We start from the raw sequence: 25146 nt of genomic DNA on the forward strand, positions 1-25146 counted from the left end.
TGTGTGACCTGAGATTATTTTGGATTGAGTGCTGCTGCATCTAGTGTTATGTAAGGCTTCCTACCCCTTGGAGGGCACACTTTTGTGGTGATGTATGGAGATATATGCAGTATATATATGTATATATATGTATATATATATATTCTCAAATGTTTAAAGCCATCAACATAGCAAACATAAGGCCATCTATATATATATATATATATATGTTAAAATTATAGTTTTATGCCCTAATGTGTGCATGCTGTATGTGTCCCATGATGTTTGCATATGTGTCTGGTGACATCACAATCGCAGGGCTGCTCCCAAGCATGTCATGCCTCGTATATACTTTACTAAGGGGGAATTACTTCTATAAAGGAAACAAGTTCATCTTTTAGCTTAGTTCCTGAGGAACGTTAGTTAACACTGAAACACTGGAGGATTCATTTAATGCTTTTATAGTATTTTTTGATGGATTTCACGGGGTATATGTACTAAGGTCTGAGTTTGCCAGAAATCCGGCATTTCATCTGAGAATGGGCATATTTTTAAAGTGGCAATCATTTAGAAGGCAAAAGCAATTTGGCTATATCTTGTAAATGATTGCCGTTTTAAAAATACGGCCATTTTTGGACGAAATCACAGAAATCCGAAAAATTCGGACCCTATTACATATATCCGCTAGTCTTTGGAGTGCCACTTATAAATATTGGTCATATACAGTATCTGTATAATACATTATAAATCACTATACAATGGTCTACCATGCAGTACTAGGAGACCATGGCACTTTTGGGTGCCTAAAATGAAACATCTTCCTAGGGTACGTGGAACTGTGGGTAGATGTCCATAGACAGACACGCACACAAACTAATAGAGTGATTTGTTCTGATGAGACTACCTTGCACAAGTGAAAGCTACAGTAACATCTGATTTATTGCAATGAATAACAGGATATTGCACATATACAATAGAATAATGTAGTGGTTGTCTGCACACAAAATATTGTTCACTAAATGTCTTCATTCTTATTAGGTCCACCTGCATAGACGTTGTATAATTTCATTATTGTTACAATTGCATGAAGCTTGGCATCCATCTTTTGTATTGTCCGAAATAGTGCAAAACGGCTTTAAATCATCGCAGTTGGAGAAATTATCAGCCCGTGGTCAAGGATTGGCTGTAACGATACAAAATGTAAATAAGGATTCATAAGTCTGTACCAAGTTGATAAATGAATAGAGTGAAATTGCTCACTGGCTGATTAAGCAGATTACATTGATTAAACTCTGTGTCATCATATAATGGGGTGTACAGTATGTATCAAAGCTTGGAGACAGAAATAGTGGAGAGAGATAAAGGGTTCTATTTATTAATACTTAAAGAGAGATAAAGTACCAGTCAACCAGCTCCTGTTATGTTACAGACTACGGGGGACATGTACTAATAAGTGATATTAGCGGAGAAGTGAGCCAGTGGAGAAGTTGCCCCATCAACCAATCAGCAGCTCTGTATAATTTTATAGTATGCAAATTATATATGTTACTTCAATGCTGATTGGTTGCCATGGGCAACTTCTCCACTGGCTCACTTCTCTGCTCTTATCACTGCTTAGTAAATGCCCCCTGTGTTTGAAAAATGACAGATAGGAGCTGATTGGTTGGTACTTTTTCTCTCTGCACTTTATCTCTCTACAAGGCTTAAATAGACCCCAAAGTACCAGCCAATCAGCTGCTAACTGCCATCTTACAGGCTGTGCTTGAAAAATGACAGGAGCTGATTGGTTGGAATTTTATCTCTCTCTACGCTTTGATACATACAGTGCAGTATGCCCCAATATTCTTATTAAACCAATAAATGGATATACAGTATAAAGTAATAGTTTGACATCACAAGTACAGTGATATTGGAAACACATGTAAATCAGCCATTACTACATTGTCACAGTTCAAATACTTATTCTTTTTCTGTAAATCTATATTTTGCTGGGACAAATGCTGTAGACTTTATGACAATTATTGAGGTGGTGCGCATAACATGGGAACCCCAACATTTGAACATGGAGGGTTGGAGGCCTGCCATAGGATGGGTCAATGGACTTCAAATGTAAAAAAAAAAAATTATACAGTGCATACAGATTGCTTTTAGACAAGGCTTAATAAATAGTACATGCAATCCCAATGTCACGCTCGGCAAAGATTGGGGTTCCGACAACCGAGCTTGGGCTGGGAGGACAGCCGACTGTGTAGGAAGTAGGTGAGGTGGTTGAATGTAGTTCTTCCTCATGAGGTGGAGGCCTAGTAGGGGTAGAGTTGGCTGGTGAGCAGAAGAAATAGTGAGGACTCTGTTGGAGGTTAACTGTATCTTTAATAAAGAAACAACTGTACACCGATACTTGAAGAACTGAAAGACACGGGAAAAGAACTGGAGTCAATGATTAAATGATTTGAGGAATGGAGCTGTAGATCACCGGTATTTGAGGCACTGAAAAACTGTGGTTTATGTTTGGTAGACAAGGCTGAAGGAGGCTGGGTTTTGAAGAACTGAAAGACTGTGGCTTGTGACTGGTAGACGAGATTAAAGGAGACTGGTTTTGAAGAACTGAAAGACTGTGGCTTGCGCTTGGAGAGCGAGGCTGAAGAACTCAGATTCTGAAGAAACGAAGACTGTGGCTTGGGTTTGGAAAGAGAGGCTGAAGAACTCAGATTCTGATGAAACGAAGACTGTGTGGTTTGGGCTAGCGAGATGCCCCTTTTATAAGGGAAGACTGCACTGGATTGGCTGGAAGCAGAGTGTGAATTCAATTGGCAGATCTCTGGTCTCCAACATGGCCGCCCCTAGCACTGGGGACATTCTCAGCTGCAGCACTTTAGCTAGCACAGCTCCGGCCCTGACTTCCTGAAACAGAGTCACTGCCAGAGGGCTCTGATGCAGCGACTACCCAGCGCAGCACCCGGCTCACCAGACCACGGCCTCTGACCTCCGGAAGCCACACACGTGGCCAAGGACCCGCTGCAAGCAGTACCCTGCCGTCGCAGCCGCGCCAATCACCGGGATGGCAAACCTCCGGGAGACCGCACCGGAGGTAAGGCTTCGGATGCTGACACCCAATACTAGGGGAACCAGGCAAACATTTAGGTATGGTTCATGTTTATGTGGGAGTGGCTTATTACCAGGACCGGATTAAGGGCCACTTGGGTCTAGGGCTGAAAATGTTCATGATTCTATACTAAGAAGGGGAGGAGCTGTGGCCAGTGCTGTGTGGGTATGACCAGTGCTGTGTGGGTATGACCAGTGCTGTGTGAGTGTGACCAGTGATGTGTGGGTGTGACCAGTAATGTGCGGGCGTGGCCAGTGACATTTGGGTGTGTCCATCCCCTATACTATTATCCCCAATTGCTCCCTACATACAAAAAAATAGAAAAATTGCATAATTTTTGCAGAAAACTAGAAAAACCATTTTAATAATTATGATTTATGCTCGGCAGCTGGTGACCATTATGCCGCCATGACGATGGGCCTATGTTTATGTGGAGTCCTGGAGCTGGAGCTCTATCCGCCACATTTATAATCTTGCCCTGCTTATTACATTTAGGTAGAGATGTGCGCGGAGCCTCGTGGTTAGATTTTGATTCTAATATCGTCGTGCTTTGGCAAATCCACCCTAAAGTGTTTTGATTCGGAATTTGGATTTAAAAGCTGATTCTTGTGATTTCTTGAAAGTGGATACAGATACCTAAAATCGCATCATTTTTGCAATCCAAAACCGGAAAATCGGTTTTAAATTTCGAATTGGGACTCTGTTCGGATCGGATTCACTCAGGGGAACTGAACCGGGTATCCGTTCGGTTCAGAACCACAAAATTTGGATGGGTTTGTTTTTCTAAAGAGCGGAACTGCACGTCTATATACTGTATACAGTGACTAGCCCATAGGTGCATTAGAAGCATTACTGGGTACACTACAGGCAGAAATGTTATTCCTCTACAACAGGGCTGGCCAAACCAGTCCTCGAGATCTACCAACAGTTCACATTTTCCAGCCCACCCAGCTGGTGCACAGGTGTAGTCATTACTAATTAAGTTGTGCTGCATTCATTCCTAACTGACAATTCTCCAGTTCTCCAAGAGGCCTGGAAAACATGAACTGTTGGTAGATCTCGAGGACCGGTTTGGCCAGCCCTGCTCTACAAGTATCAATGCCAAAAATATTTCCCACAATGGAGCCCCAACCCTAAAAGCTGTTCTGGTTCACAATATAATTACTTGCTAGGGTTCCCTGGAGGAAAGGGCCACCACAGAATCTCATAGGGACACAGGGTGGGATGTACTGAAGCCAAAAATGTGATAAAAACCCTGTTTTTACAGCATGTACTGAGCTTGGATATGGTGGGTAACGCTATCTGTAGTTGGCATTACCCAACAGAAGCCTATGGGCTTTTCTCTGTAATTCCCCCTGAGAGGGATCTAATCAGTTCCCTCCCAGCACCCTCCGCGGCCGCCACATCTCCCTGCGCATGCATAGAAGGGCTCCCTGGTCCTAAACCCGGAAGTCCCGGCATTTGTGAAGGCAACTCTTTTTGGAAGAGTTATCGAAAAGGACATGTTAGTACATAGTATCATTGCGATGTTTGACGGAATAACTTCCTCAGCATTAGTAAATCCAGCCATAAAGGTGAGATGTATCAAGCCTGGGAGAAAGATAAAGTGTAGATGTTGCCCCATAGCACCCATTAGCTTCTGTCTGTTTAATTAGCACAGGCTATAAAGGAAATTACCTTATTTAACATGAGCTAAACTCAGTATAACTGTAGAAATATCAGTGTGTGAGACCCAAGAATCAAACAAAATAAAAGTCTGGGTACCCGAGCAGCAAATGGTTAAACTGAGACAGTAACACACAACAAGTGTGTTGCAGGATCAAGAACACAAAGTATCGGCAGAGAGATAAGTACTACTTGGCGCGCAGTCTGCTATTAGGCATAAGGAAATGTAATGCAGAACTGGAGAACAAGATAACTGCTATTTACCAGCAACTATAGACTCTGGGGGTCATTCTGAGTTGATCGCTAGCTGAAAATGTTCGCTGCGCAGCGATGATGCAATAAAAGGCACTTCTGCGCATGCGTATGCGGCGCAATGCGCACGCGCAACGTACTTTCACAACGGCCGATGTAGTTTCCAACAAGGTCTAGCGATGCATTTCAGTCGCACTGGCTGCCGCAGAGTGATTGACATGAAGTGGGCGTTTCTGGGTGTCAACTGACCGTTTTCAGGGAGTGTTCGGAAAAACGCAGGCGTGCCAGGAAAAACGCAGGCGTGGCTGGGTGAACGCTGGGCGTGTTTGTGACGTCAAATCCGGAACTGAATGGTCTGAAGTGATCGCAAGCGATGAGTACGTCTGGAGCTACTCTAAAACTGCAAAAAAAAATGTTGTAGCCGTTCTGCGATGGAAGCAATCGCACTATTGCAAAGCTAATATACACTCCCAGAGGGCAGCAGCTTAGCATTTGCATGGCAGCGAAAAACTGCTAGTGAGCGATCAACTCGGAATGACCCCCTCTGTTATAAGTCTGGATTACCGTACATTCCTGTGACCCCTCAGCACAGATACAGAGAGGCTAGACGGAACACGGAAGACTGCAAAAACACAATGTTCTGTACATATGCACTATACTATAGAATCTTTATATTTAACTACAATAATAATAGTCTCCAAAAATTGAAATAGAGGCCTATTCCTTAAACCGGGTGTGTTAGGACTTGTCGGCAGTCATCAGGTCACAATGAGTACTGTATATCGACAGGGTCAAACTGTCAACATGCAGCAAGTTGGCATGCTCTGCGTCAGTGGCCTCACAAGGCGGGTGCGGGTGGTGCTGCCCGCACCCGGGTGTGAAACCTGGAGGGGAGGTGACACCAAATGTCAGCTCCTCCGCAATGACAGGAGTCAGGTGCTGTAGTGTGAAAGTCTCCTACATCACCCAGCTCCTGTCAAAGAAAAGGAGCCGACAGCGCACGGAGACTGTCTCCGGCGGCGTGCCCAGCATCTCTGGAGATGCTGGGCACGCCCCCAGAGTGACAATTTCTGGATCTCCGTGAGGACATGCCACCTGTATATAAGGTCAGGTCACACCCTCTTTTTACCGCAAGCACGCCGGGAGATCAGGGGTGTGCTCCGGGTGTCACCACACCCAGTGACGCCACTGCTCAGCGTGTCTACAGTGACCATGTTGACATCCATCATTTCTATCAGGATGATATGTTGACGTGATGAATTGTTGACAAACCGTCCTGTGGTTTAGTGGCTTATTACCCTCTCCCGGTAGCAGCAGCAGCTGCTCCAACGTCTTCTTTCGGGTCCTGCTGGGCTGTGATGGTCACTTCCGGGGTGGACCTGTGATGCTGCAGTGTTCTGGTGAGTATGTCACCCACCCAACCCTCTCCTCAGTGCCTAACCATTACCTCCTACCCCCCCCCAGCCCAACCCTAATTATCCCACCCACAGCCTAACTCGAACTGTCGGCATCCTGAAATTGTTGACATTTTAATGGCAACATTTCAAATGTCAACGTTGTCTACAGTTTGTGGATGTTGACCTATTTTTATGGGGACAGTCTGCCGGGGCATAGAAAGCAATGCATGGCCCTGGCAATGAATAGGGGCATTGCCCATAAAGTGGGAGTGTCCACATCCCATAAACAAATATTACATTTAAAATATAATAATTGCGGAGCTGCTTTGTGTGCTCCACATGGGGGCGCCATTCTCATGAAGGGGGCAGGGGGGACACGAGGAGGGCACCCGCTTCCTACAGTGCTCACTACGGAAAGCGGGTCCCTCCAACTTGCCCGTCGCCATCTTTCCATTGATATATGAGAAGATGGTACCTGTGCACTAGAGAGTAAAGACTCTGGCACAGTCTTTGCTTTCAATGTGCGGCGGCCATCTTCCCGAAGATGTCACTGAGTAGATGGCGCCAGCCATAAGAATGAGTATACTCCAGGAGGGGACAGCAGATTTGGGCCCCTCCAGCAGTCCGGGCCCGGATATTTAGTACCCCCAAAGACCAAGACAATGTTGAGGTGTTGTCTTTCTGAAAATTGACATGGTAACTGCTGACCTTTCGACCAGATACCCTCAAACCAAATAGGTCCATTATACATGAGGAAACAATAGTTTCAGCATACAGTAGGTATATAAGAGATTTGTAACATATGGAGACAAAAGCATTGAGAGACTATTGTGTAACAATATAACAAATATATTCATTTTAAAATAAACTAAAGTGTCAAAAAAAAAAAAAAGGCAAGTTGGAGGTTTACCAGATTCCTATGTAAAGTAGGCCCATCAGATGTAATTAGAGCTGCATGTTCTCTGGTCACAGAGTGACACCACACCTGGGTCTCTGACGTGTGCTCGCAATAGATAATGTAGTTTCCAAGTTCTAGCTTCTCTTATTATGTGACTGACTGTGGACATTTTGTTGATACTTTATGCGTGTCAATGCAAAGAGAGAACCGCGTAATCATAAGCCATGACCCTTCCGGTTCCAGAATGCATATCAAATGCTTTCCATATACCGGAGGTAACCCGCGGACATGATTGGCTGCAGTTTATGGACATTATTGGCAACTGTTGATTGAATCTATGACTCACCCACCCCACCTGGTGTTTGGTCACCCTCAGTACGTGAGGAAGACGCATAAAGTATGGGGGTATGGGTCATTAGGTCGACTAACACTTAGGTCGACAGTCATTAGGTCAACCTAGTGACCACCTAATGCATGTGGACTAATAGTGGTCGACCTAATGACTGTATTCCAAAGTATCATTGCCGGGCCGGAAGTAAGGAATGGGCACTTCTGGATTTGGTCAAATGAAGTTTTGTCTATACAGGTTGAGTCTCCCTTATCCAAAATGCTTGGGACCAGAGGTATTTTGGATATGGGATTTTTCCGTATTTTGGAATAATTGCATACCATAATGACATATCATGGTGATGGGACCTAAATCTAAGCACAGAATGCATGTATGTTACATATACACCTTATACACACAGCCTGAATGTCATTTTAGCCAATATTTTTTATAACTTTGTGCATTAAACAAAGTGTGTCTACATTCACACAATTCATTTATGTTTCATATACACCTTATACACACAGCCTGAAGGTCATTTAATACAATATTTTTAATAACTTTGTGTATTAAACAAAGTTTGTGTACATTGAGGCATCAGAAAACAAAGGTTTCACTATCTCACTCTCACTCAAAAAAGTCCATATTTCGGAATATTTGGATATGGGATACTCAACCTGTATTTTGTATTTATTTCTATTTTAGAACACCAGGATTATATATGGACTTGTAGTATGCCGTATGTATGTTATATTTACTGGTTTTAAGGTTATATACCAGTGGCTCCCAAACATTTTTAAGTCACGCCGCCCTAGAGCATCAGAATTGTTTATCATGGCACCCCTAGGCCAAACAATTCTGATTGAGAAATGTATAAAGAAATATTAAATGAAGTAAATGGTGTTTATATATCATCCTTAGGGTCAGTGATGTGGTGAGGGACAAGAGTTGCCTCTGTTTGTCCACATAGTTTATGATTGGCAGCCACAAGCACTGGTTTTGCCTATTACATTGACTGTAAATCATTTGAATTGGTGCTGGACCACCAATCCAAGGCACCCCATGGTACCACGGTACACAGTTTGAAAACCAAAAAACTGTAGACACTTCTAATGGAAGTATTCACGTAGATAGATTGTGGGAACTAACCGTAGGCGTGCGCACAGGCACCCCCTAATGTCCAGCACCCCCCGCACACACTTGTTGCTGCTGCCGCAGATTCCCATCCCAGTCTGACTCTGAACTTGAAGGGAGGAGAGCGCTGCGCACGTCTCTCCTGTCTCTCACTGTGTGTCCCTGTCTCCGGCAGTCATTTACAATGTCTCTCAGCTGTCAGCCAATCAGAGCTCGTGTACCAGCTCTTGATTGGCTGCCGGCCGGTGAGCTTTGATTGGCTCACAAGCCGGCACCATATTTCAAATGGCCGCCGGAGACAGCCAGGGACTCAGTGAAGTGAGGCACAGGAGAGACGCGCGCTGCGCTCTCCTCCCCTCAGCGGCAGAGACGGAAATTGTCGGCACTGGCAACAGAGGAGGGTGAGCACAAATGGGGGCATATGTATCTGGCACCACTGGGGGCATTTATGTATCTGGCACCACTGGGGCATTTATGTATCTGGCACCGCTGGAGGCAAGTGTGTATCTGGCACCGCTGGAGGCAAGTGTGTATCTGGCACCGCTGGAGGCAAGTGTGTATCTAGCACCGCTGGTGGTATTGAGTAAGGTGCACCACTGGGGGCATATGTTTATATTGGTTTGAGTGCCAATAGGTGGTGCTGGACACACCCATTAGGTGGTGCAAAACACAACCCACCGACGGTGCACTCCCTAATAAAATGTTCTGCGCACGCCTATGGAACTAATGCAACGTCACATGGTGTTATTTCCAATGACCCCCCTTCCTTCTATTTGAGGGGCCTGAACCAGATTGCAGAGAGGGATCGGTAATGATGATTCCTCTGCCCTCACCACCAGCAGTAACTAATAGGTCATGGGGTGGTGCAACTTTGAATTTAACACTTACAGATGAAAGGCGGGATGTATCTGCTTACACATGACAATGACAATTCATCCTGCCCTCTGTTGGTTGCCTGCATTTCAGTACCTGTGATCACTGACATGCAGGTACACTTATCTGCAAGGAGGTGTGTGTGTGTTGGGGAGGGAGTGGGGGGCTGGATTGCATACCCTAAATATAATAAGAGGTGCAACCATGCTGGGACTTGTAGTGCCACACAGAAAAAAAGGAATATGCAGGTGTACACTCTAAGTACTAAGGACACTGCTGATCGGGACAATTATAAACAATTTAGCATGGGGTAAAAGTGAGGTTCTTAGCATAATTTTGGCCAAAGAAATATGGGTCCACCTGTCACGACCAGCTGGCCTCATCAGGTAGGACAGCCAGAGGTGTAGCAAGGTGTCACGGTACCTGGAGCTGTACTGAATTGGCGGGCGTGGCCTCCAGGGCCGGTTCTAGACCTAGTGACATCCAGGGCAAAAGTTTCCTTTGGCACGCCCCCCCCCTCCCCCCACACACACACACCCAGAGGTCAAGCATAGTGCGCGCCTTTAAAAATAGGAGCGTGGCTTCATAGGGAAGGGGCATGGCCACGGTTATGCCCCCTGTATTTATGGAATCAGTTGTGCCCCCTGTAGCTGTGCCCCCAGTAGATTTTCCCCCTGTAGATTTGCCCCCAGTAGATGTGCCTCCTGTAGCTGTGCCCGAAGTAGTTGTGTTCCCTGTAGCTGTGCCCTCTGTAAGTGTGCCCCCAGTGGGTGTGCCTCTTGTAGCTGTGCCCAGAGTAATTGTGCACCCTGCTCTGTGCCCCCTGTAGCTGTGCCCCCTATAGATTTGCCCCCTAGTAGTTGTGCCCCCTGTAGATTTGCCCCCAGTAGATGTGCCACCTGTAGCTGTGCCCCCAGTGGGTGTGCCTCCTGTAGCTGTGGCCCCAGTAGCTGTGCCCCCTATAGATTTGCCCCAGTAGTTGTGCCCCCTATAGATTTGCCCCCAGTAGCTGTGCCCCCTATATATTTGTCCCCAGTAGTTGTGCCCCCTGTAGATTTGCCCCCTGTAGCTGTGGCCTCAGTAGGTGTGCTCCCTATAGATTTGCCCCCAATAGGTGTGCCCCCTATAGATTTCCCCCCAGTAGTTGTGCCCCCTGTAGATTTGCCCCCTGTAGCTGTGGCCTCAGTAGGTGTGTCTCCTATAGATTTGCCCCCAGTAGCTGTGCCCCCTATAGATTTGCCCCCAGTAGTTGTGCCCCCTGTAGATTTGCCCCCAGTAGCTGTGCCCCCAGTAGGTGTGCCCCCTGTAGCTGTGGCTCCAGTAGGTGTGCCCCCTGTAGCTGTGGCCCCAGTAGGTGTGCCCCTGTAGCTGTGCAGCCTGGTAGCGCCAAAAACAGAAAATAAAATAAAAAAACAGAACAAACAAAAAATACTCACCTGCCCGCTCCTGCTTCGCGAGTCCCAACTGCTGCTGGCCGCGTCTCCGCCGTCCGTGTGAGTGACGCGTGACGTCACACTCAAGTCACGGACCAGAGGGGAGGAGGGAGGTGAGAGGAGAGGAGGGACGAGAGGGGTGGGGAGCGGAGCGGAGAGGAGGGACGGGAGGGGAGGGGAGCAGAGAGGAGAGACGGGAGGTGAGGGGAGGGAGAGACTTGAAGCAGCTCGGGCTTCCAGCTGTCAGTGACTGACAGCTGCGGCTGCGAGCTGCTTGCGGCCAGGCGGAGGTTCCGGCGGAGTCAAGCTGCGGCGCCCTGTACTGTCTTGGGCGCCTGGAGCTCGAGCTCCACCGGAACCGCCCCTGAGGACAGCACCTGCTGGGACAGATATTCTGATAAGAGCTGTCCCGGCGAAGAGAGGACATCCAGGTTTATGACCCAGTTGTATTATTGCGCCTGTGTGTCCATAGGCCTGCACAATTTCCAGAGGGACAGAGAGGGATCCTCCTCCTTTTCATTTTCAGTAACACAATGGTTATTGCTGCTACAATTAATGATTTTTCTATAATTATTAAGGAAGTGATACCAACCCCTCTATAAGACATTGTTGAAATGCTCAGATGTTCCTATTTAAGATTAAGAGAAGGTGAAACACTGATTTGCAAATCATTATGACACCGAGACTAGTGTCCCCATAGCTGCCGATTTATGTTTTTGCTGGTGGGTGCTCGGTGGGAGGCAGCAGCGGGAAAGAACGGACAGCCGCGGCAGTGAGTAATGCCCATTACACATTATGCCACACACCATAATGCCCATTACATATTATGCCACACATCATAATGCCCATTACACATTATGCAACACACCTATGGCCCATGACACATTATGCAACACACCATAATGCCTATTACACAATATGCCACACACCGTAATGCCCATTACAAAATATGCCACACACCGTAATGCCCATTACACAATATGCCACACCGTAATGTCTATTACACATTATGCTACACACCATAACACTTATTGGCCCTCATTCCAAGTTCATTGCTCGCTAGCTACTTTTAGCAGCCGTGCAAACGCATTGTCGCCGCCCATGAGGGAGTGTATTTTTGCTTTGCAAGTGTGCGAACGCATGTGCAGCCGAGCGGTACAAAAACATTTTGTGCAAAACAAGACCAGCCCTGTAGTTACTTATCCTGTGCAATGATTTCAGCGACGGAGGTCCCGCAATTGACGTCAGATACACGCCCTGCAAACGCCTGGTCACGCCTGCGTATTCCCTACCACTCCCAGAAAACGGTCAGTTAACATCCATAAATGCCCTCTTCCTGTCAATCTCCTTGAGATCGGCTGTGCCAATGGATTCGTCGCTAGAAGCATTGCACAGCAACAATGCTGTTTGTACCCGTACTTCGTGCGTGCGCATTGTGGTGCATACGAGTGCGCAGTTTTGCTGTTTTTTGGCAGGGGTTTCATGTGTGTTGCCAGGGGTCTCCTGCACGTTGCCAGGCATTTCATGTGCATTGCCAGGTGTTTCATGTGCGTTGCCAGGCATCACCTGTGCATTTCCAGGGGTTTCCTGCGTGTTGCCAGAGGTCTCCTGTGTGTTGCCAGGGGTTTCCTGTGTGTTGCCAGGGGTTTCCTGCGTGTTGCCCCGGTAAGTTTACTGCTAGCCCCCGCAGACCCAGCAGTAGATTGAGACGCGCTGGGGGCTGCAGAAGCGCTTTCTTACCATGCCATAGTGTAAAGAAACACCTTCTTAAAATGCCCGCTGCTGAGGAGACAAGCGCTAGAGGTCAAATATGACCTTTAGCATCTTTCTCCTCCTCGGCAGAAGTCATTTTTTTTTTTTTACACTGCTATGGTACGGAAGCACTTCCGCAGGCCCCAGCGTGTCTCAATCTACTGTGGGGGCTGCGGCGGCTAGCTTTACTGGGGCAGTGGCTGTGTGGGTGCTCCTTGTTGTCCGTGGGTGCTCGGGCCCGGGAGCACCCACATAAGGCTTATAGGACCATTTCATGTATTATTTTAATGCCAAATACGTACTGCATAAGCCGTTGTCACAATCATTTGGACAGTCTCCGAATGGAGTTCCACTTTTGTAGGGATAGGGGGACGAGGTGATATCTCCCCTGAAAAAGTCACAAAGAAAACAGAGTTACATAAATCAAACTGATCATGTCATTCAATGGATAACAGACATTTTCTATCCTGAGATGACGGGGCGTGGAGGTAAGTGAAGCAGATAGTTCTGATAGGTGTGAACTTTGGGCTGCGCCCTCGACAGGTTTCACCGTATTTTGCATAATTTAGAGTCTATTAATAGAGATGGGACAACATATTAATCATGCTTGGTAGTCAATCATGGGCAGATTCTACCAGGAGAATGTACCGTATGTAATTTCTTGCACAAATGGGGATAAGGGAATATTTTCCTGGGCGGTTGTGCTCGCCTCTCTGTGGAAGGATTTAGGTGTGATGTGACCTCATTTCCGCAGACACCAGAAGGGCACAGCCGTTTGTAAATGCAACGTTTGCTCAATGTTTTACCTTTTCTAATACATCCTCGAACATCTCAGGCTTTGAGGAAAAATCATTGCTGACCTGGCCAAGAACACTTATGGCCCTCATTCCGAGTTGTTCGCTCGCAAGCAGCTTTTAGCAGCTTTGCACACGCTAAGCCGCCTTCTGGGAGTGAATCTTATCAAAATTGCGAACGAAAGATTAGCAGAATTGCGAATACACACTTCTTAGCAGTTTCTGAGTAGCTCCAGACTTACTCGGCATCTGCGATCAGTTCATGGCTTGTCGTTCCTGGTTTGACGTCACAAACACACCCAGTGTTCGCCCAGACACTCCTCCATTTCTCCAGACACTCCCGCGTTTTTCCCTGAAACGGTAGAGTTTTTTCACACACACCCATAAAACGGTCAGTTTCCGCCCAGAAACACCCACTTCCTATCAATCACATTATGATCACCAGAAAGAAGAAAATACCTCGTAATGCCGTGAGTAAAATACCTAACTGCATAGCAAATTTACTTGGCGCAGTTGCACTGCGGACATTGCGCATGCGCATTAGCGACTAATCGCTCTATTGCGAGAAAAAAATACAGAGCAAACAACTCGGAATGACCACCTATGTTTTTTTGTCCACATTATACTACTATACAGTAGTGATGAGCGGGTTCGGTTCCTCGGAATCCGAACCCCCCCGATCTTCACCCATTTTACACGGGTCCGAGGCAGACTCGGATCCTCCCGCCTTGCTCGGGTAACCCGAGCGCGCCCGAACGTCACCATCCCGCTGTCGGATTCTTGTGAGATTCGGTTTCTATATAATTATAAATAGTATATAATGAAATTAAATATATTAAAATCCAATAAGATTCCAGGGCTCCCTTGATAGTGCATACTATTTTTTCCATATGGATTCTATATAAGGAGCCGCGCGTCTCCGCCATTTTCACTCATGCATTGGAGATGATAGGGAGAGGATGTGCAGCGTTCTCTCAGTTGTGTTCAGTGTGCTGCAAATATCTGTGCTCAGTGTGCTGCAAATATCTGTGCTCAGTCACTGTGCTGCAAATATCTGTGCTCAGTGTGCTGCAAATATCTGTGCTCAGTGTGCTGAAAATATCTGTGCTCAGTGTGCTGCAAATATCTGTGCTCGGTGTGCTGCAAATATCTGTGCTCAGTGTGCTGCAAATATCTGTGCTCAGTGTGCTGCAAATATCTGTGCTCAGTGTGCTGCAAATATCTGTGCTCAGTCTGCTGCAAATATCTGTGCTCACACTGCTTTATTGTGGGGCCTGGGGACCACCAGTATTATATAGTAGGAGGACAGTGCAGAGTTTAGCTGACCAGTGACCACCAGTATTATACTTTGCCTGAAAAACGCTCCTTATCTGTGCCGCATTGTAGTATATAGTAGAGATGAGCGCCTGAAATTTTTCGGGTTTTGTGTTTTGGTTTTGGGTTCGGTTCCGCGGCCGTGTTTTGGGTTCGAACGCGTTTTGGCAAAACCTCACCGAATTATTTTTGTCGGATTCGGGTGTGTTTTGGATTCGGGTGTTTTTTTCAAAAAACCCTAAAAAACAGCTTAAATCATAGAATTTGGGGGTAATTTTGATCCCAAAGTATTATTAACCTCAAAAAACATAATTTACACTCATTTTCAGCCTATTCTGAACACATCACACCTCCACAATATTATTTTTAGTCCTAAAATTTGCACCGAGGTCGCTGTGTGAGTAAGATAAGCGACCCTAGTGGCCGACACAAACACCGGGCCCATCTAGGAGTGGCACTGCAGTGTCACGCAGGATGTCCCTTCCAAAAAACCCTCCCCAAACAGCACATGACGCAAAGAAAAAAAGAGGCGCAATGAGGTAGCTGTGTGAGTAAGATTAGCGACCCTAGTGGCCGACACAAACACCGGGCCCATCTAGGAGTGGCACTGCAGTGTCACGCAGGATGGCCCTTCCAAAAAACCCTCCCCAAACAGCACATGACGCAAAGAAAAAAAGAGGCGCAATGAGGTAGCTGACTGTGTGAGTAAGATTAGCGACCCTAGTGGCCGACACAAACACCGGGCCCATCTAGGAGTGGCACTGCAGTGTCACGCAGGATGGCCCTTCCAAAAAACCCTCCCCAAACAGCACATGACGCAAAGAAAAAAAGAGGCGCAATGAGGCGCAATAAAAAAACCACGGTTAGGTGGTATATATTATAATAATAATACAATTATGGATGGACGGACTGCCTGCCGAGTTCCGACACAGAGGTAGCCACAGCCGTGAACTACCGCACTGTACACTGGTTGATAAAGAGATAGTAGTATACTCGTAACAACTAGTATGACACTATGACGACGGTATAAAGAATGAAAAAAAAACCACGGTTAGGTGGTATATATTATAATAATAATACAATTATGGATGGACGGACTGCCTGCCGACTGCCGACACAGAGGTAGCCACAGCCGTGAACTACCGCACTGTACACTGGTTGATAAAGAGATAGTAGTATACTCGTAACAACTAGTATGACACTATGACGACGGTATAAAGAATGGAAAAAAAACCACGGTTAGGTGGTATATATTATAATAATAATACAATTATGGATGGACGGACTGCCTGCCGACTGCCGACACAGAGGTAGCCACAGCCGTGAACTACCGCACTGTACACTGGTTGATAAAGAGATAGTAGTATACTCGTAACAACTAGTATGACACTATGACGACGGTATAAAGAATGAAAAAAAAAACACGGTTAGGTGGTATATATTATAATAATAATACAATTATGGATGGACGGACTGCCTGCCGACTGCCGACACAGAGGTAGCCACAGCCGTGAACTACCGCACTGTACACTGGTTGATAAAGAGATAGTAGTATACTCGTAACAACTAGTATGACACTATGACGACGGTATAAAGAATGGAAAAAAAACCACGGTTAGGTGGTATATATTATAATAATAATACAATTATGGATGGACGGACTGCCTGCCGACTGCCGACACAGAGGTAGCCACAGCCGTGAACTACCGCACTGTACACTGGTTGATAAAGAGATAGTAGTATACTCGTAACAACTAGTATGACACTATGACGGTATAAAGAAAGAAAAAAAAATACCACGGTTAGGTGGTATATATTGTAATACAATTATGGATGGACGGACTGCCTGCCGAGTTCCGACTGCCGACACAGAGGTAGCCACAGCCGTGAACTACCGCACTGTACTGTGTCTGCTGCTAATATAGACTGGTTGATAAAGAGATAGTATACAATACATACAACAATATACTACTATACTGGTGGTCAGGCACTGGTCACCACTAGTCACACTGGCAGTGGCACTCCTGCAGAAAAAGTGTGCACTGTTTAATTTTAAATTAATATAATATTATGTACTCCTGGGGGCTCCTGCTATAACAACCTGCAGTGCTCCCCAGTCTCCCCCACAATTATTATAAGCTTTGCCTTTTATACATTGATGTGCAGCACACTGGGCTGAGCTGAGTGCACACAGACTGAGTCACACTGTGTGACTGGCTGCTGCTGTGTATCGTTTTTTTTCAGGCAGAGAACGGATATAGCAGAGAACGGATATATTATATTAAAATAAATAAAAGTTAACTAACAACAACTGCACTGGTCACTGTGGTAAACTCTGTCTGACTCTGCACAATCTCTCTCTCTCTTCTAATCTAATTTCTAATGGAGAGGACGCCAGCCACGTCCTCTCCCTATCAATCTCAATGCACGTGTGAAAATGGCGGCGACGCGCGGCTCCTTATATAGAATCCGAGTCTCGCGAGAATCCGACAGCGTCATGATGACGTTCGGGCGCGCTCGGGTTAACCGAGCAAGGCGGGAGGATCCGAGTCTGCTCGGACCCGTGAAAAAAACATGAAGTTCGTGCGGGTTCGGTTTCAGAGAAACCGAACCCGCTCATCTCTAGTATATAGTAGGAGGACAGTGCAGACGTTTGCTAAACAGTGACCACCAGTATTATATCAGTACGGTACAGTAGTCCACTGCTCTACCTACCTCTGTGTCATTATTATTATTATTATTATCGTTTATTTATATGGCGCCACAAGGGTTCCGCAGCGCCCAATTACAGAGTACATATGCACATAATCAAAACAGTGACTTACAGTTGAAGACAATATAGGACAAGTACAGGGTAACTAAGAATAACTACACCAGTAAATGGCAGAGATAAGTTCCAGGTGGCCACAAAGCTGCGTGATATGGGCAGTTGAGAATTATTAAAGTAAGAAAAGGATAAGCACATGAGGGAAGAGGGCCCTACTCGTGAGAGCTTACATTCAAGTATACTATCCATCCATAGGCAAGAGTCAGCAATATTTCTTTCTCTTCTTCTTCAACCTTTTCCCCTGTGCCTGCTTGAAGACACCAGGAAAGGAAGACATCTCTGGCTCAAAATAATCTTCAAAAAATATAGGTCGAGCAGTCAGACGATTCTTCTCTTTCCTACTAGAATGCCCAGGCACATAAGAAATCTCATCAGTTTCAGAATCTGAAAACAGACCATAGATTGGTTCCATTCCCCCAGATAGTGAAACTTTAGGAGGAGAATTCCTGTGGGGTGAAGACAGGAAAGCACATCCAGCAGCTATGGTAATAGGCTGTGATTTTTGTGCTGACTGGCTGGAGTGCTTCACTGTGACCAGGTCATTATAGACCTTCCTCGAGGCTGAGTCTTTCTGAACTCCACCTGGGGCAGTGACTTTCTGAACCCCACCCGGGGCAGTGACTTTCTGAACCCCACCCGGGGCAGTGACTTTCTGAACACCACCCGGGGCAGTGACTTTCTGAACCCCACCCGGGGCAGTGACTTTCTGAACCTCACCCGGGGCAGTGACTTTCTGAACCTCACCCGGGGCAGTGACTTTCTGAACCCCGCTGGGGCAGTGGCCTCCGGGAACCCCGCTGGGGCGGTGGCCTCCGGGAACCCCGCTGGGGCAGTGGCCTCCGGGAACCCGCTGGGGCAGTGGCCTCCGGGAACCCGCTGGGGCAGTGGCCTCCGGGAACCCCGCTGGGGCAGTGGCCTCCGGGAACCCCGCTGGGGTCAGCACCTCGGATTCTTTTACTGGGACCGGGCCGTTGGCCTCCCTGACTGGGATCGGGCCATCGGCCTCCCTCTCTGAGTCGATAATTATCGAACGTTCTCCCGGGACTATGACTTCCGGGACTTTTGCTGAAGCAATAACGTTCAGATCCTCCACTAATGCTATGCTTCTTAAGTTCTTTCCTGGGAAAGCGACTTCTAGACCCTTCTTTGGGGCTGCGTCTCTCGAGACCCCACTTGGGGATATTACTTCAAAGATCCCTTCTGGGATTTTGCTTCTCGAGTTCCCTTCAAGAACTATGATTTTAGATACCCTTTCTGGGGTTGCGCTCTTCAAGTCCCTACCTGGGGTAACAGCTTCTGAGACCCCTTCTGGTATGGACACCTGAACTACAATATTTGATGTCCCTCTATAAGCTTGGGCATCGGGTACCGCACCAGCACTCTGGGCATCGGGTACTGCACCAGCACTCTGGGCATCGGGTACCGCACCAGCACTCTGGGCATCGGGTACCGCACCAGCAATCTAAGCATCGGGTACCGCACCAGCACTCTGGGCATCGGGTACCGCACCAGCACTCTGGGCATCGGGTACCGCACCAGCACTCTGGGCATCGGGTACCGCACCAGCACTCTGGGCATCGGGTACCGCACCAGCACTCTGGGCATCGGGTACCGCACCAGCACTCTGGGCATCGGGTACCGCACCAGCACTCTGGGCTACGGGCACCGCACCAAGACCCTGGGCTACGGGCACCACTCCAGGACCCTGGGCTACGGGCACCACTCCAGGACCCTGGGCTACGGGCACCACTCCAGGAATTTGCAACTCTGCTTCAACAGGAACCTCAAGAGAGGAGAGAAACATTCTCTTTTGATTCCTGACTCTATAATGGGGCTCCCTTGCCCAAGGACCCCAATTATAGGACAGAGAGCTTTTTAGTGTGGGTTGTGTGACAAGTACCTCTGCCACAGTAGAGACAGGAGTAGGTCTTGTATCCTGACTCAACTTGGCCAGAGGGCAAGACTCGTCACCACACTTTGGCTTGCGCAACTCACAGGTCTGCAGATAGTGGCCTAAACCCCCACAATATAGGCATAAGTTTAAGTTTCTGCGACGCAGACGCTCCTCTTCTGAGAGCCTGGGCCGCAGAAAACTTTTAAACCTTTTCTCTTCAAATAAACCAGAGGGTTCTCTTGTCACCATACTGTGAACTAGAGTCTCTTTAGAGATAGATGTACTCTCAACGACTTCTGGCAAGATGAGCAAGATTTTAGTCAGAAGGTTTTGCAGTTGCTTTAGGGATTGCTGCAACACTTCTAGTCGCTCTGGTCTCAAAGTACTGAATGCAGAGTTCAGGGCTGCGAGAGATGCCTGCAGGGCTTGCATAGTAGACATAGGAGGATTTAAGACTAGACAAGGCAAGACTAGACAAGGCAAGACTAGACAAGGCAAGACTAGACAAGGCAAGACTAAAAACTGTTTACACCGGACTGGATTCTCTCTAAACACCGGACTGGATTCTCTCTAAACACCGGACTGGATTCTCTCTAAACACCGGACTGGGACAAAAAAGAAAAAAAAAAGTTTTATTTCTTTTTGTGGTATGGCTGGTGATAATGTTAGGTTCCTGGTGCTCAGAACAAGGGAGATGTTCATGAAGTGAGTCCAGAGCACCAGGACGTAACGCTGGGAAAGGGGAATGGAAAGGGAATAGCCCCTGGCGCCCTAACTCTGTTGTCTCACCCGTGCTGTCAGAAATCCCTTGCGAGACTATGGTTTCTTGAGCCCTTGGCAGCCGCGTTTGAAGGGCGGATTATGTCTGCCCAACTCCGATGCCCCCCGGTCTTAGTGAGAGACAAAGGGAAATCCGAGACAGGATGATATCAAGAGGCCCTCTAAGCAAACATGCCAGGGGCTACGAGCTAACTAAAAACCTAAATTATGTGCGGAGAAACCGCCAAAGGAAAAGAACAACAAAGGAAATGCTGATCACACGCCGACACAATACCTTTGTGTACCGGCGGTGACAGCATAAGCAGAACCCTCTGCAAAACACCAGGGACAGAAACAATAATGGAATACAGCGGCCTAGGCCAACGGACGCAGCAGAGCCGCTACTCACGGAACCGGTACGAATACTGGCAAACGGACAGGAACTTCTAATGCTGCCGACACCGACTCTCAGAACTGGAGGACAAGCAGAATCCCAAACGACAGACCGGTGGACACCAGGAAGCCAGAAGACTTGACCAGGGACAGGCAAAACCACTGAACCTCAGGGCAGGAAAACGTCACAGCAGGACACGGAATCAGACACAGGAATCGACACAGGGACTGACACAGGAATCAACACAGGGACTGACAGAAACCAGCTCAGACTTCAAGCAGACTGCAAACCAAGAAATATCACCAGCATCTGCGAACTGCAGTGAGCCAGCATATAACAGAGAGGCCTAATTAATAATCCCATGCAGCTGTCCTGTTGCATGAGTCCAAACTGACAAGATGCAATTAGCAGCCAGGTGAGGCTGAACACATGGGAACAAGCTGCAATTACGCAGACTCACCAGCGGCAGCAGACAAGAGTATTCTAAAACAGAGCAACGGTAAATCCTGGCATGCAAGACAACTTTATAAACATAAAATAGGAATGAACCACTACCTGTGGTTCATAACAGTATCCCCTCCTTAAGGGTTAGCTCCGAGCACCCCATGACACCCAGGGGGAACATAAACAGAAGTATAACATAAAATACATAACAAAAATGCAAAACAGGAATGAGCCACAGCCGTGGCTCATAACAGGTATAAGATGTCCCTGAAGATCTCATTCACGAAGTGCTGGAAGACTGCTGGAGCGTTACTCAATCTGAAGGGCATGACGAGGTACTCATAATGTCCGTCACGGGTGTTAAAGGCGGTCTTCCACTCGTCACCCTCACGGATCCGGATGAGATTGTAAGCACCCCTCAAGTCCAGCTTTGTAAAAATGGTTGCACCACTAACTCTATCGAAGAGCTCTGTAATCAGGGGTAAAGGGTATCGGTTCTTGGCGGTAATGTCGTTCAGACCTCTGTAGTCGATGCACGGACGCAGAACACCGTCTTTCTTCTTAACGAAGAAGAAGCCTGCGCCGGCTGGAGAAGAAGATGGTCGGATGAAACCCTTCACCAGGTTCTCTTTGATGTACTCTTCCATGGAGTGTGTCTCAGGCAGAGACAACGGATAAGTTCGACCTCGTGGTGGAACCTTCCCTGGAATGAGGTCGATTGGGCAGTCCCATTCTCTATGAGGAGGAAGGATATCAGCCGAGGCTTTACTGAACACGTCCGTGAAGTCTTGATATGGAGGAGGTGGACCATCAGATGACCTGGGGAAGGAAGAACAAACAGGAAGAACTTTGGCTAAACAAGTCTCAGCACAGGAGGGACCCCATGCCAGTATTTGCGTAGTCGTCCAGTCAATCGATGGGTTGTGGAGATGGAGCCATGGAAGGCCTAAAACCACTGGATGTGTGGCTCTTGGAATCACTAGAAAAGAAAAATACTCAGAATGAAGAACTCCCACTCTCAGACGAACTGGAAGAGTCCTTAAGGAAATTACTGCGTCAAAAATCTTGCTGCCATCCACGGCAGTCAAAGAGATGGACGAGGACAGTCTCTCGGTGGGTAGGGACCACCGTTTAACATAAGCTTCGGTTATGAAATTCCCAGCTGCTCCGGAATCAAGGAGGGCAATGACGTTCCTGTAACGTTGAGCAATTTGGAGCGACACTGGAAGGTTACAATCATGAGGAGATGGAGAGGAGATCATTACTCCTAGCCGGTCCTCTCCTTGGCGAGCTAGGATCTGGAGTTTCCTGGACGTTTGGGACAGGCATTGATAGTGTGCGACGGAGCTGCACAGTAGAGACAGAGAGACTCGGAGAGACATCTTCGGCGCTCAGCGGGAGATAGACGGGAATGACCAATTTGCATAGGCTCATCCTTGGATGATGATGGTTGACGAGGAGGAGGATGATCTTCCTCACTCGGTTGCTCTCTCTGAACCGTAGATCAACCTTCGTGCATTGTGAAATTAGCTCATCCAACTTAGAAGGCAAGTCTCTGGTAGCTAACTCATCTTTAATGCGTTCTGACAAGCCATGCCAGAATGCAGCATACAGGGCCTCGTCGTTCCAGGCCAGTTCAGATGCCAGGATTTTGAACTGTATAAGATACTGTCCCACAGTACGTGTTCCCTGGCGTAGACGGAGAATCTCAGATGAAGCAGATGATACCCGGCCTGGCTTGTCGAAGATGCGCCTGAATGATGCCACAAAGTCAGTATAGGAGGACAGCAGGGGATCAGACTTCTCCCATAACGGTGATGCCCAATCAAGGGCTGGGCCACTGAGAAGAGAAATAATATAAGCAACTTTGGTACGGTCACTGGGGAAGTTGCCAGGTTGAAGCTCAAAATGGATTTCGCATTGGTTGAGAAATCCCCTGCAGAACCTTGGAGATCCGTCAAATTTTGCTGGCGTTGGAAGATGAAGACGTGGTATGGAAATGGGTAAGGTGGGTGGGGTTACAACTGGAGTCACTGTGCTGGACGCACCAGACGTGCCAGGTCCACGGAGGGTCGTCTGAATCCCATCCAGCCGAGTAAAGAGATCCTGGAGACAGCGGATGATGTGACCTTGTGCAACCTCCTGATGTTCGAGTCTGGCTGCCAGTTCTTGCATAGGTCTAGCCGCTTGATCCTGGTCCCCGGCTGGATTCATATGGTCAGTGCTTACTGTCACAACTGAGGTATACAAGAAATACAAGGATAGTGGACCACTGCGCTCACCGCGGCTGCAGTTTTGTAGAACCCTGGTGTCACTCAACACCATATATCCTGAACATTAACTAAAAAAATGGGGACTATCAAACTGCGCACAGCTTATAAAAGTGAATATGTCAGTCTATGATGTTGATCAGAAGGTTATGGACCAATGTTCCTCTCTTCTTCTATCTTTCCTTCCAATTTTTCCTTTCTTAATTCCGAATGTCCCTCAAAAACAAGGAAAGAACAATATTGTGTAGCAGTTCCTGGATTTGAGTGATTCTCTGAGTGATCTGGTTCGACAAGATGGTTCATACCGTACTCACGTCTGAACGGTGGGGTTCACACACATAAAGGTTTCTTTCTGGGAAGGATTTCTCCTGACTGGAATTGGTCGTGTTCTCTCAAATCCTCGTCATGTGGTGTCCCAACATGAGAAATACCGGGGAGAAAAAATATCCTAATTAGTGGATACCCCACGGTAGAGTATATTCAGTCAATCACACTATCGACCGGAGAGATGGACTCGCGTACCGTACTCACACTCAAAGTGTATTCAATATACCCATAAGGGTATCTTTAACTGTAATTCATACTCCAACAGATAAAATAAAAAGATGTAGATGGGCAGGCGTACCCCACTTACAATCTTCTATGATGTTGTCTAGCCCGTAGTGGTTTCTTTTTCCACTTTCTTCCCAGGAAGTGGAACTCCACTATCGGCTCCCAATCTCGGTATAATGGAAATATATATCGAAAAATGGAAGTTTAATAAAAAGGAGTTTTATTGAATTCAAACAATAAAAGTATCAGCAATGGGGCAGAAAAAAACTCTAATAGGCCGACCAGAAGATGTTAATAACCATTCAAAAAAGGTGAAATAGATCCGGATTACCTCACCTTAGAAAATGGTAGTCTGGAAGGTCTACAGGTGTTGTCTGTCCCTCACACCAACGCGTTTCGACCAGAAGGTCTTTTTCAAGGTGTGTTAAGAGGGAAATTGTAGTTCTATTTATACCCCTGCATAACAAGATCTCTGATGGTGAGTTGCTGTTGTAACCCGATCAGCTGATCTGTATCAGCTGGATGGAACCAGCCAGGTACTAAAGTCACGGAGTGGATTCTGGATGGAACCAGCCAGGTGATGAAATACAGAGTGGATGATGTGAGATGCTAGTGAGCATAGAAACAGAATAGCTGATAGATGATTACCGGTGGTAATGGATAATGCTGGTAAGATAGGATCCGCTGGATCAGCACCGGTGTTTTGTAGAAGCTGGAAGCAGGTAGTAGATAGCTGGAAACTGGACAGCCACAGAGGACTGAAGAGTCAGGCTGCACCGCAGGATGAAAAGCAGGTGCGGGTTTCTTTGTGGATGCTGGAGACAGGAACTGGAACCTGGAGAAACAAGCCACAGGAGAGAGAGACTGGAACAAGGTATGACATTCAAAGCACTGACATCTATCTGGCCTAGACACAGGATACTTATACCTGCTGCTATGCAGGCATTGGCTAGGCAATTATGCAGATTCCAGAGATGGTGGATTGGAGGAATTGGAGCATGTGATCAAATCCAACATGGCTGCGCCCATGCTGGAACCTGGAGGGAAAACTGGTTTGAAATGAACTGTGCAAACATAGTGATAA

General features: G+C 47.1%; 1 protein-coding gene across 2 annotated transcripts in view; it reads right to left on the reverse strand.

The window, feature by feature from the left end:
* Positions 1-914: 914 nt before the first annotated feature.
* LOC134911111 (cysteine-rich secretory protein 1-like) overlaps positions 915-25146 on the reverse strand; it is a 164674-nt gene continuing 140442 nt past the window's right edge. Inside the window, exons 4-6 of one of the 2 annotated variants that reach the window (XM_063919482.1) lie at positions 13851-13960; positions 13117-13202; positions 915-1162 (exon numbers count right to left, since the gene is read on the reverse strand). In XM_063919482.1, the coding sequence (XP_063775552.1) occupies positions 1152-1162; positions 13117-13202; positions 13851-13960 (207 nt within the window). In that variant the 3' untranslated portion in view covers positions 915-1151. The remainder of the gene's footprint in view (positions 1163-13116; positions 13203-13850; positions 13961-25146) is intronic. The other variant, XR_010176326.1, reaches the window with a different exon arrangement.

The sequence above is a fragment of the Pseudophryne corroboree genome, chromosome 4 (genome assembly GCF_028390025.1).
Source record: "Pseudophryne corroboree isolate aPseCor3 chromosome 4, aPseCor3.hap2, whole genome shotgun sequence".
Lineage (NCBI taxonomy): Eukaryota > Metazoa > Chordata > Amphibia > Anura > Myobatrachidae > Pseudophryne > Pseudophryne corroboree.